Consider the following 14368-nt stretch of genomic DNA (forward strand, 5'->3'; position numbering starts at 1 on the left):
ATAGGAGGCCATCCAACCGTACAACTTGCTTTAAATTTGCCTGAAGGTAACTGGTACACTATGACATCAGGTAATCACCGCTAACCCATCCAAGTGTTGAAAGCGACCGTATAACGTTCATGATGGTGATGGTGGTGATGATGGTGGCGATGATGGTGATGATGATGATGATGATGATGATGACGGTGATGATGGTGGTGATGATGGTGATGGTGTGGTGGTGGTGATGGTGATGGTGATGATACTGATGATGATGATGGTGATGGTGATGATACTGGTGATGATAATGGCGATGATGGTGATGATTGCGACTACTGTTACTAATATTAATACTTTAACTTTCATCAGCATCATAACTACTATAAACTTCTATTTGTGTGTTAAAACTTCATTCCTAAATTACAAGTTCCTTCTTTGTAATACACTGATAGAATTTGTGTGTGTGTGTGTGTCTGTGTGTGCGTGTGTGTTACAACGCTCCCTAGCTTGACGTCATATGAGCTTGGCCAGGTTAATGAGGTTAATGTAGGCAGCGTGTGCTTATCAAACTCAGGTGAGAGTTGGTCGACTGCCAACCCTATGTTTAATTCAACTACTTGGTTCAGACATGTATACGGCTGTGTTTTCAAACGTTTGTTTTATTGACTCAGGCAGTTGTTCGTTCCCTTGTACATTAATGGTGATCATATGTACAGTCACACAAAAAGACTGTCTCTACTTGGGGTGATCGATGAATTTCAGAATAAACACTGTGACTCCTGTTGTCTCGGTAGTGTTGCCAAATGCCTTCGTTCGTTGTGTCATATTTTTTCAACACAATTTTGTATAGGTAGTTTTTTTTTTCAGTGACTGTATAATATGTTTAGGTTTCATATACTGTACATACAATTGTGCATATATATACTTAAATAATTGTCCTGGCACATACATTCATGCATAATAAAACTCACACACACAAACACATTCGTACGTAGGGTCAAAGAGACATGAGGAGTATCCCTTTTTATACGAGGGGATAAAGTAAAGTTTCCCCTCTGTTTTATAACGGGTTCTCGCTTGAAGGAAGAGTACATTCCATCCCTTATAAACCTGGTTCTTGCTGAAAAGGAGGAAGATTTTCACCGTTTGCTGTACACTGTGTTAGGCTACAGGGAATTAGAATTTCCCGTTTTGGGTATATTAAGTGAGTCCAGCACCTTAAGCTAGCTGATTTCTATAAAGGGAGAAGTGAGGTTTCACGTTTTTTGTAAAAGAGTGTGGGGTGAAGGGGGGCGAAGGGCGTGGAGGGGAGAATCTAGGGCAAAATACCGTCTCAGAAACTTTGTAAAGTCTTAAGTTTTTTGATTCAAGTAGATGCGCGGTTCGCAACTTTCCACAGGGGGAAGTGGTGTGCGTGTGTGTGTGTGTACATAGAGATGTGTGCGTGTGTGCAAATGTGTGTATACATGTCTTTATGTGTTTGTTTGTGTGTAAAGATGTGTGTGTATGTGTAGAAATAAGTGCTTTTGTGACCAAATCAGTTGAATTTTCAGAAAAATAAAATTCATAGGCGTATAATTTGAAGTCATAAAATGGATCCACTCTCTCAGGCTGACGATGCAAAACAAAATAGTATTAATCAAAAACATTGCATACGCAATCTCTCTCTCTCTCTCTCTCTCTCTCTCTCTCTCTCTCTCTCTCTCTCTCTCTGCGTAGCTAATTACACAGTCGCCCATAGGTGGCTCATATTACTCTAGTCATTTATCAAACCATTAGTTCATTAGAGCACAGGAGGAGACGCCAGATAGTGAGAGAGGGAGAGAGAGGTAGGAAGAGAGAATGACAGAGATAGAGATAGAGAATGGTGGAATGGATGGAATAGAGAATGTCGGAGATAAAGTGAGAGAGAAAGGGAGGAGAGGGTGGGAGAAAGAATGACAGAGAAAGAGAGAGGGCTGGAGAGAGAGAGAGAGAGAGAGAGAGAGAGAGGGGGGGGAATGGAAGAGAGAGGAAGGACGGAACGGATAGATAAAGGGAGGATGAAAGAGAGAGAGAGAGAGAGAGAGAGAGATAGGGAGTTTTAAAAGCATTGGTTACATGTTTTCCACCTTCGGATAACTAGGATGAAAGGGAGGGAGAGACAGAAAGCGATAGCGGGAAAAAGGAAGGAAGAGATAATTATAGAGATATAAAAAGCGAGAGAGAAAGGGAGAATGAAAGAGAGAGGGAGAGAAAGCGAGAGAGATAAGGTGTTTTATTTTTCCCAGAACCTCTGATCATTTCTCTTCGACTTCAGGTAACTACGAAAAAAAATGTATTTGAGAGAGAAAGAAAAAGAGAAAGAGAGAAAGAGAAAGTGTGTGTGTGTGTTAAAAGCATCTGACCATATTTCTTCAGTCTCAGATAACTACTGGTACAAAGGGGATGCACTTTAGAAAGAGAAAGAGAGAGAATGTGAGAGAGAAATATAACAGCGAGAGAGAGAGGGAGAGAAAGATAAGGAAAGAGAGAATGTGAGAGAGAGAGAGAGAGAGAGAGAGAGAGAGAGAGAGAGAGAGAGAGAGAGAGTTAAAATCATCCCACTATATTTATCCCCTTCAATCTGTTAGTTATTCATTAGCACAAACAGGAAACAAACTAGACAGATAGAGTGAGAGAGAGAGAGAGAGAGAGAGAGAGAGAGAGAGAGAGAGAGATAAATAGATAGAAATCGAGAGAGATAAATAAATAAAGAGAGAAGGAGAGAGAGAGGGGGTAGAGTTAAAAAAAATCTAATTATTTTCCCTCCCTCCCTCCATCCCTCCCTCCCTTCCTCCCTCCCTCCCTCCCTCTATCCCTCTATCCCTCCCTCTCCATCCTTTACCTCCCTCTCCCCCTCCCCACCCCCCAAAGCCTTTTAGATAACCCCCTGCTTCAAAGAGGGATTCGTCCAGGATGGTCTTTCAATGTTAGACCAGCTGTCGTGCCCACCTGGCCAGCTCCGGGCAGGTGGTCGCCTATTGCCGTATTGGACGCGAGGAAAACTGGACGGGGAGAGAGAGAGAGAGAGAGAGAGACAGAGAGAGAGAGAAAGAGAGAGAGAGAGAGAGAGAGAGAGAGGAAACTGGATGGGGAGAGAGAGAGAGAGAGAGAGAGACAGAGAGAGAGAGAAAGAGAGAGAGAGAGAGAGAGAGAGAGAGAGAGAGAGAGAAAGAAAGAAAGAAAGAGAGAGAGAGAGAAGAGAGAGGAAAAATGGATGGGATTGAGCTAAGAGTTAAGTGAGAGGATAATTCAATAGTAAAGGAAAATTTCTAGGGAATAACTGGACGGGGAAATTTGGGGAAAAACAAGGAAAAAACTGCAAGTAACGGGTATGAAATAATAGGGGGAAAATTGGTTTGGGGATTCAATAAATTAATAAATAAATATATAAAAAAACTGTTTGGTGAGGACTCATGTTGGAAAAAATATTTGGGGAAATTTGGGGAAACTTTGGGGAAAACTTATTAGGGAAAGTGATAAATTAAATTGGGATTTTATTTTTTCGGCGGGTGAAGGAGGGAGGGAGGGAGGTAGGGAGGGAGGGGAAGAGAAAGAGAGAGTTATTAATTCACGGAAATTGGAGTTGGTAAGGAGTTAAATTTGGGGAAATTATCTAGAGACAGTTAATAATTGGGTAAGTGAAAAAGGATAGATATTAAATATTAAGGTCTATTTATTAGCCAGAAAAAACTATATGTGAGCAAGAGAGAAAGTAATATTGAGAGAGAAAGTAATACGGGAAGATAAATTAAAACTGGGTGGGAAAGTAATATTGGGATAGAAAGTAATATTCGGAGGGGAAGACATACTGGGAAAGAAAGTAATATAACGAAAGAAAGTAATATTGGGAGGGAAAGTAATATTGAGAGGGAAGGTAATACCGGGAGTGGAGTTAAAACTTAGGGGGAAAGTTATACTGGGAGAGAAAGTAATACAGGGAGAGAAAGCACCTGTCAGAAGCATAGGAAGTGGTGTAGCTGAGTCAGGCGTTGCTAGGAGGTGCAGCTATACTGATCTAGAAAACAAAAAGTCACAGGAGCATCTCACGCTTGAGTCAGGCCAGCCTCAGGAGAGGAGAATTTCCACCCACAGGCTGGCTGAACTTAAGAGAGAGAGAGAGAGAGAGAGAGAGAGAGAGAGAGAGGTAGTAGAGAGTAGAGAGAGAGAGGTAGAGAGAGAGAGAGAGAGAGGTAGGAGAGAGAGAGAATACCCTACCACGATACCTGTAACAGTGAGAGAGGAGGGAACAGGGAGGCAGCGGCAGTGTCCACGACTAACGATGTGTGCGTCGCTGGCGAGTACGTTGTGATAAAAAAAAAGGGAGTGGGGGGAAAGGGTGGGAATAAAGGGAGACGAAGGGTTAAAGTGAAGGAAGTGGCCTGTAATACTAGGTTTTGGGTTTGATTCCAGGAAGCGAAGAGAAATGTAGCAAGGGGAAAGAGGACGTAGCGATTGGTATGATTGGGGAGAAATTTGAATTAACACGCCACTCAGATGACGCGGCTGGGATCTGTATGATGTTGTATCTATCACCTGTCGAGGCTATAACGAGGGGTTGTCTGTCACGTGAGAGAGAGATGAAGAATAAGACTCTCTCTCTCTCTCTCTCTCTCTCTCTCTCTCTCTCTCTCTCTCTCTCTATTTTATATTTATTTTTAGTTATTTTTCCATCTCTATTGTCTCTCTCTTTTTCTGTATTTATTTAGTAAGTGCTCTGTCTCTCTCTCTATTTCATATTTATTTTTATATCTCTATCCTCTCTCTCTTTTTCTTTTTTTATTTAGTAAGTGCTCTCTCTCTCTCTCTCTCTCTCTCTCTCTCTCTCTCTCTCTCTCTCTCTCTCTCTCTCTCTCTCTCTCTCTCTCTCTCTCTCCCAATGGAAAATTAATTGTTTCCCATATAGATTTAAGTAACCATAAACACCAACTTGAATTCCCGTTCTATAATGAAAATAAAATAATATATGCTGCTATATGTAAGACCGTCATGTCTCGCTGGGAATTCATCGGCCTGCAGAACCTTGCTAAGTATTTCACTCACGTAGGTATTTTTAAACTCTCACAACAAGGTGGACACATTTAGAGAAGACTTGCTCTTAGAAACGAGTGTACTGAATCATAGAGAGACAATGGGGAAACTCATGATATGATTGGAATGATTGTGTATTATTCATGAATTTCCAGAAAGAGCTATAGATATACTAAAACCTAACCTATCCTAGCCTAACCTAACCTAACCCAAACATTAGTACCCTACCCTACCCTACCCTACCCAAACGTAACCAAACTTGACTTGAATTTCGCGTTCCTGTTATTATTGTGGGAAATTCTATACGTGTAATCTTTCCAATAGGCGCATTCCAGTACGTGCAATCCTCCCAGTACATGTAAACTTCCTCATACGTGCAGTCCTCCCGGTACATGCAGTCGTCCTAGTACAGGCAGATGTCCCAAAACGTGTAATCTTCCCAGTACATGCAACCCCCCAAGTCAATTCCATCTTCCTTTTCAGTCAGTCTTCAAAGTTGCGTCAATGTAGAAACACTTTTTTTCTTTTCATCACCTTGACATTTTTCACCTGAGATAAACTCAGGGTATTGACGTAAGTGTAGGTCACGCACACTAAATCCAGTTGGTAGATTTCGTCAGCGAGTGAATGTTAAGTGCCTAGACAAGTGCTAGTTTATGTAGTATTTATATATCACTTATAGACTTGAAGAATTCTGAAGGATGATTTGAAACCTTAGTACTATTTTATTTTTTCTATTCTTAAACGTAACTATAATATCTATAGTTGAAAAAGATTTTTCGAGAGTAATAATTAAAAATATAAATAAAACTACTTTTGGGGTAATTTTATATCATGTAGAGATACCGATCAATATATATATGACCCTCTGACCTGACTACCGACCGTTGAGGTGCTATTTAAAGATTAGTAGGGTCATTACCTAATACCTGACCATTGTGGATCTGGTCTCACCCTCCTCTGTATATATACACCTTGTTTTGTACTTCTCTTTAGTCTGTACTCACCCCTGAAGATGTGAATTACACGAAAGCGCTTGGGAACTTCGTGTTTTCTTTGTATATCAGCATATAACAGACTACGCACCTACAGTATTTACTTGCATATATATATATATATATATATATATATATATATATATATATATATATATATATATATATATATATTATATATATATATGAGTTTATATATATATATATATATATATATATATATATATATATATATATATATATATATATATATATATATATATATATATATATATATATATATGGTGTTAAAAGTGCACGTTGTATAGAGAGTGAGAGCCCACATTTCAACATATAACCATTTAAAATCTGGGCATTCAATTTCGATGAACCTGTACATGCCTGTTACGTTTTCACCCAGAGAAATAGTGCAAGACGAGCCACATGAAATCGTTGCAACAAATAGTATTTACTGAAACATTATCGAAAGCAAAAGTTTTTATTCGAGCAAACAATATTTGATATGTTCTTGAAATGAAATCTGTCTGGCCAGAGGTGAGGGTTTTCTTGATACAGCTCCCGCGGACCAGCTCAGACCTCTCTCTATTATTGAAATTTTTGTGTCAGTTCGGCTGGTCAAGAAGGAAACGAAATTGTTGTTTCATGGTCCGGAAAAGATAGCGATGGACAGAGAGAGAGAGGAAAATAGGATGATATATTATTATGAAATATAGATAAAGAGAGGAAGCCTAGGAGAGAGAAATGAAAGACATTAATGAAAATGATTCTGATTCTGAATCTACTAATAAAAATTATAGAAATAATATTAATAATGATAAATATTAATACACTATTAATAATAATGTTAATAACAATGATAATATTAACAACAATATAATATTAACAGTAATAATATAATGATCACAATATTCCTTGTGTTGTGTTTATTTGTTAAAGTGTGTATGAGCTGAGCTGGTGCGGCATTTACAAGAACTTCTTATTGTATTACTGCACGACTTAAGTCGTCTCTTTATTATATCCTTTGGGAATGACTAGAAATACTGAAACACATTGTTAAGGAGTTAGCTGGACCACAGAATGAGAGGTGAGCAGGTTAATGTATTCTGCTAATTAACAAGTGATTAGCCCCAATTGCGTCAGACTTTACCTAAATTACTGGAACATAATTACGTCTTTAGGAGCGATGGTCTGCATATCAAGTGTTGAGGCGAGGTTTAATTTTATTTCACTTTTAACTAATTTGTAATTGTTGTCTTCAGGTCAAATTATCACTTCATTTATTTATCAGACTGTCAACTGTAGAAATTGAGACTTTGTAAAAGGTGCCCTGAGGCCATGGCCGTCGATAGTAGTTAACACTTTCTTCGATGATATTACTTGCCCAAATAATTGTCAAAAGATGCAGGCAGCGAACCGTCCCCTCCAACACTCCAGCCTAGTGTCAAGGTTGACCGAGCGAGATGAGAAAATAGTTGACACAAGATAAAAAAAAAAATTATTGAATCCTATGTGGGTGTTTCTCTCTCTCTCTAGGTGTGTGTTGACATTGTATTTGAAGTAATGTAAGAATAAGGACTACAGGGGTGTTTATTGACATTGGTTTTTACCCGCTGTAAATTGTGTTTAAAATGATATATGGATTCAAGGAGAGATTTCTATATTTTGTGTGTGTGTGTGTGTGTATGTGTGTGTGTGTGTGTGTGTGTGTGTGTGTGTGTGTGTGTGTGTGTGTTGTGTGTGTGTGTGTGTTTTGTGTGTGTGTTCGTACAGGATATACACAGTATACACACACACACAGTATATGTACAAATAAGGCATGATTCTTTTATAAGCTGTGGTAGGGGTAGGGGAAGGTAAGGGTCGCGAGTGCAATAAAGGGGGATCCCAAACTAATAAGTTGACGTAGGGGAGGGAAGGGGATAGAGGGGAGGGGTGAAGGGTTGAGGGATGGGATGAAGGGGAGTGGGGATGTGAAAGCATAGTGTACTGGTGTGGGTCAGTAGGCAGACGAGGCAATATAGTGCAGCAGCATCCACGACCTACCAATATAGGTAAGAGGCTCAGGGTGTTAGAGCGTGTACTCCCGACCATACGAACTTCTTACACACACACACACACACACACACACACACACACACACACACACACACACGAACCATCAAGTAGTTATGCTAACAGTGGAATCATAATTGCTAATATTTTCAGAAAATTACATACCTAGACCACAGGACTGAGTGTGGAGGAGAGGGAGGGAGGTCTATCTTATGCATTATGTAAAGTTATTTTTTCCAGAGCAAAGTTGGCCTGTGGGGGATGTTATTAAACAGCAGATGAATATGTATTCTGCGCCACCTAACCTTGAATAATCACGAATGTAAGTTTCCTAAATGGACAAAGTTGAGGAATCGACCGTTAGTGTCTAATGAGTGATAATGAGAAATTATGATGAGGGGGAAATATTCTGAGAGATGGAAAAAGCAATTGACTTCATCGTTGAGTTGTTCTTTAAGGATCGTTCAGTCAACTCTAGTACACACACACACACACACACACACACACACACACACACACACACACACACATACCTAACAATGAGGATTCTCTCTCTCTCTGTTCGCTAATTCTTAACCTCGACACTAGACAACAAAGTTCAGTAACATTAAGACATTACCCCTGTGTTTCTGACTACATATACAGTACTTTTATTTTGTCCGTCCTTAATGAGAGAGAGAGTTTTAAGTGTAGCTTAGTTTAGATCTATGGCCATTATTATTATTATTATTATTATTATTATTATTATTATTATTATTATTATTATTATTATTATTATTATTATTATTATTATTATTATTATTATTATTATTATTATTATTATTATTATTATTATTTACATTATTTGATTTATTATTATTATTTCTACTAGTAGTAGTAGTAGTAGTATTTAATTTAGCTTTAAGATTATTATTTGTACCATTATTAATAGAATAAATTTTACCAATATAACCGGGTAGATAGTGAAATGTGGGTGACTACCACCGTAGAGTTTTCGACGAAATTATAATGTATGAATATCGCAGCAGGAGAGAGATAGAGAGAGGGGGAGAAAGAGAGAAAGATTGATAGAGAGAGAGAGAGAGAGAGAGAGAGAGAGAGAGAGAGAGAGAGAGAGAGAGAGAGATAATGATCAGGTATATAAGCAGGACGATCCTCACAACTTAGTTTATTGCGTCACACTGTCACCCTCCAACACCCGCTGTGCATTAATCAACACAACACAAGGCGCTTTGCTGTTTAAGGTAAAAATGTTGACAGTTCCATCTACTTCTGTCACCCTCGCGTCAGCTACTGCGTTACTTAAAATGTTTATATAACACTACACCAAACATGATAATGCATTAGACCACACGTATAATGGTAACTATAACGTTTATATAAGTCTCTTTATAAAATTCTTCATTACACTTATTATTTTCTGTTCCTGTTAGAAGTGCACGATTGGTTCAACTCACTTAACCAGCATATAATTCTTGCACAATGGTACTGTTGCTTTTTTCCAGTTGACTCAAATTTACACGTGTTCATGTAATAGTGTCGTCAGTTATCATACTTATCACATATGTATTTAACTGTACCTTACTCATATTATAATAATATCACTCCTTTAACCTACACACTTATTAGATAATTATTTAAATGTACTCAAGTAGTTCTATCGTCAGTTTAGCGTACTTAACACTCACTAACATACACTCAAGTAATAGCACCATCACATTACTGTACTCAACACACAGTAGCATACACTCAAGTATTATCACCATGACATTACTGTACTCAACATACATTATAATACACTCAAGTAATAGCACCACCACATTACTGTACTCAACACACAGTAGCATACACTCAAGTATTAGCACCATGACATTACTGTACTCAACACACACTAACATACACTCAAGTAATAGCACCATGACATTACTCAACACATAAACATTTACTTACGTTGATGGTGATTCCTGGGACGGTGAACACCACTGCCGGGGGCTTGTTCAGCGGGATGTACTGGTAGAACTGCTTGCCATCCTTCCACCACTTGAGGGAGTAGAGTACCTCGCCCTCGAGTGCCAGCTGGCAGCGCAGGGTGGCCTTCTGTCCCACCATGAGGTAGCGAGGCACCTCTACTTCTGTTATTCGTAGACCTGAGGGAGATAACGGGGTCAGTGTTGTATGGGCACACACGCACGCACACACAAACACACACACACACACACACACACACACACACACACACACACACACACACACACGTATATATATAGTTCCCCTGTTGAATCTGTCAATATCTCAGACTTTCAATCAATTTCATTCTCTTGCAATCATACTGTGAGCTGTGCTTTATCCCCTGAGTTAATTAAAATAATCTCTCTTCATTGTGAATTCTCATCCGTAAATATCAATCAACTTCAGTTTTATTTTCACTATTATTGTTGTTGTCACAGAATTCATGTAATCTTAAAAGACATGGATGCATAAGTATAATCCAATTGAAATAAAATACTTGAAAATAATCTAAGCACTGAGCCTGGAGAGTGACGTCATCAGCGGTACAATGAGGACAATTACTGAACACAACAGATTAATTTGGCTTCAGTATAGCTATAAGTTCCTTCGGTATATTTATAAGAACAAGGTTATATTCATATGGGAATTAAACAATGTATAATAACTGAGCAGCCGAGCAATAACTAACTCCGCTGGTAACATTCCTCATACTATATTCTGATAGTTGACAACGCTTCTTACTTCACAATAATTATACTCTTATGTAAATGTATTGAAGTTTTTATGGTTTATTAACACAACTTAAATGGTTATTCCTAACGCAGGGAACTTGATTACGATTTATCTAATAAATAGGGATTGAAATTATTATTTTTTTAGCCATTATTATGTTTTATGATTGTATTTTTTCAAGTTAAAACATGTAATCAATATCAGATTTAAAACTCGCGTATTTTTCTTAATGAGCTTTTGTTTAGCGCCTTTTCCCTTTGTATTATATCATCAGGTTTGTACAAATGTGACACAACTGCAGGAAAACATCAAAAAAAGACAACCAAAACCACAAGAAAAACCAAAGTTATCTATGAAGCTATCAGGAGTATAATATTGTGGGGAGAATAATACGCTCGACTTCATGTATATAATAAGAAGTATATGGGGGGAAATATACCTCACGCGGAAGAGACATCGTCGGTTAGATCGTCAACAAAAGCGGGTATTGGGGGTGACTAATGGCTAGAACACATTTAAAATAACAAGAGATGAGGAGGAAAAACTCACCGGCAGCGATGCACTGAAGGAGAGGGAACACAAACAGAGATGCCACCAAGTTTGCAGCCATAATGGATGACGTCACCACCAGCTGATCCTGTAAACAAACAAATAGGCAACATTATTCAAGGGATCAAGTTGTTGTTCCTCCTCCCCCCCATCTCCTCCTTCCCTGATCCCCCCCCCCTTACCCCTCCTCCTCTACAGCAGTCGTCCTCAGCCACCTTAAGCTTCACTCACCCGCCGCGTCTGTAGTCTTCCTCGTACCTAATAGCTTCTTGTTTCTAATATCGTCTTTCTTTATCCATTATCCTCCATGGTACTCTTTCATTATCTCGTCTTAATGCTCTCGTCGTGATTATTTTAAGTGTTTAATTTTGTTCAAAGAGAGATAGACCTAGGCAGACAGATTGAGGAGAGAGAGAGAGAGAGAGAGAGAGAGAGAGAGAGAGAGAGAGTTATTCAGCCCTACAACATACAATCATGCTACATCTGTACCACACCGCCTGTCTTTGAGCCCCCACTCTCAATCGTAGGACGCACGCTAACCCATAACGCTATGTACATAGGCTAGAATTTATATGTGTGGGGGACTGACGCACCTGTGTGTGTGTGTGTGTGTGTGTGTGTGTGTGTGTGTGTGTGTGACCATCAGCCATCAGCCATCCTTGGTAGACATATATTAGATTACCTCACATGACACACGCTATTCGCCCCTCGTTATAATTTGAGGAAACCCGCAATTTGTATGCCAGAGTGTAGAGTTGTGTATTAGAGAATATGTGTGTGTGTGTGTGTGTGTGTGTGTGTGTGTCTTTATTTGTGTAGTTTGTCTGAGTTTTTTATGTTTATAGGAGTGTTTGTGTAATTTTATTTGTTAGTGTCTATTTGAAAGTATATGGCTGGCTGTTTGGCTATCTGTGTGTGTTTTTTTTAGTTATGTTTGTATTCGTTCACGCTTGACGATGCAGGTTATTTGTCTATTTTTTTGTTTTTTTTTTGTTTTAGTTGTTTTTCACTCGTTCATGGTCGATCACGTTCGCCTACAATAGTCGTATACATACTGCATGCATGGATTCCTGTCACGAACGAGTTGGTCCCGTAAACAAACAGATCAGATCAGCCGCGCGACTCTGCGTATGTGTCTGTGTTACTGTAAGCTTTCGTAACATCTGTGAATCGAAAGAGAGAGAGAGAGAATGATAAGATAAAAGGGGGAGAAAGAAGGTAAAGGTAAGGAGGAAAAGAGAGAGACATGGAGAGAGGATGGGAAAAGGAAAAAAGGACGACAGACAGAAGATAATGGGAGGGAAGAAGGGAAGGGGAGAGATAGAAGACGAAAGAGCAAAATATATTGAAAGGGGAGAGAGAAAGAGAGAGAGAGAGAGAGAGAGAGAGAGAGAGAGAGACACGAAAACAGAGAAAGGGTTCACAACTTTCTCCACTAAAAAATTGGGCTTAAAAAAAAAACAAAAAAAAAACAAGTAAGTTACGTCCAGCGAAAAACTGTTTTACTTCATCTTTTTCTGCCACCGTGTTTGCACAAGGTAGGTACATAGGTAGATATAAAACGAGCAAGATAGTGCTAATTGGCTTAATTTTAATTGGTCCAGAGTCAAAGAATCCTGAGTTAGGGAATATTCTTTTATATTTTAGTTGGCCTACTTTATTTGGTTAACTCCATACGATTTTATACAGTACAGTACTTCTAATTGGTCTAGACTCACAGAACTTACATAATTTTTTACTCCTTTTAAATGATTTACAGAGTTTTAAGTTCACTAAATTTTATTTGTTTTATAACTTGATAAAATTAAGACAAAATGTTAAAGAAAGGCTTTTTTTTTTACAAATTTTAGAAATAGGATAATTTCTTCTTGTAAAACGGATTTTTTTATGATAGGTAGTAGTAATAGTAGTAGTAGTTTTTGCCGTAGTAGTATAATTAGTAGTAGTCGTATTAGAAGCACGAAGATGAGGCTTAGAAAGAGGAGGAAGATCGTTTTGTAAGTAGTGGTAATAGTAGGAGGGGTGAGGAAGATCATTCTATATAAAGACTGTGGAATGTTAAAGATGCCAAATTACTTCTTAATAGTTTGATAATTGCTTGGAAATAAGCGATAGAAATAATTTGTTCTTCGTAAATAGCCGGGAGATAACGAAAATTTGTAGATAAATAATAGTGACCTGTACCCGGGTGGACTAATCCTTATGAAAAAAATTAAACGAAAATAGGAGATGGTTTGTAAATAGACAATACAAAGATGAAATATGAAATGTAAGATGAAGTTTAATGTATGAATTGTTTATTACAACTCGGAGAGAGAGAGAGAGAGAGAGAGAGAGAGAGAGAGAGAGAGAGAGAGAGAGAGAGATTCTTGAAATACTGTAGATAAGAGGATTGACTGCAAAGCAAGTGAGAACAGACGCGGAGGAGGAGGGCGAGAGGGAGAGAGAGAGAGAGAGAGAAAGAGAGAGAGAGAGAGAGATACTGCAGAGTTTGCAAAATGACCAAGCAGACAAAAACACACACACGCACACACACACTCACGCGCACACACACACACACACACACACACACACACACACACACAGACACACACACACACACACACAGACACACACACACGCACACATTGGTTAACCCAAATAACCCAAATAACGAGACAAAACGGTTGACGATTGTGGCAAATTGCGTGCGGTATATCAAGCCTTGTGTTCCCATTATATAACGTGGACTCTCTCTCTCTCTCTCTCTCTCTCTCTCTCTCTCTCTCTAAGTTTGTGCTTGTTTCGTTTTCTCTTGTTCGAGACAGACAGACAGACAGACAGACAGACAGACAGACAGATAGATAATCAATTACCGGTAAGACGAGATAAGCAAAGCGAAAATAACGTTGCTGATATTATAACAGAACTTTAAATGGTGTGTTGTCGCAACATGCAAACTGGCACACGGAACTGAACCCGAGGGAGCAAAAACAAGCCAGTTAAGTGAAGGGAAGTGG

At 38.7% G+C, this 14368-nt stretch overlaps 1 protein-coding gene across 1 annotated transcript in view; it reads right to left on the minus strand.

The window, feature by feature from the left end:
- LOC121857409 overlaps positions 1–14368 on the minus strand; it is an 86471-nt gene that overhangs the window by 42890 nt on the left and 29213 nt on the right. The window contains exons 2-3 of the mRNA XM_042353451.1: positions 11370–11457; positions 10029–10225 (exon numbers count right to left, since the gene is read on the minus strand). Coding sequence (XP_042209385.1) covers positions 10029–10225; positions 11370–11430 — 258 coding nt within the window. The 5' untranslated portion in view covers positions 11431–11457. The remainder of the gene's footprint in view (positions 1–10028; positions 10226–11369; positions 11458–14368) is intronic.

The sequence above is a fragment of the Homarus americanus genome, unplaced genomic scaffold, assembly GCF_018991925.1.
Source record: "Homarus americanus isolate GMGI-L3 unplaced genomic scaffold, GMGI_Hamer_2.0 scaffold12143, whole genome shotgun sequence".
Lineage (NCBI taxonomy): Eukaryota > Metazoa > Arthropoda > Malacostraca > Decapoda > Nephropidae > Homarus > Homarus americanus.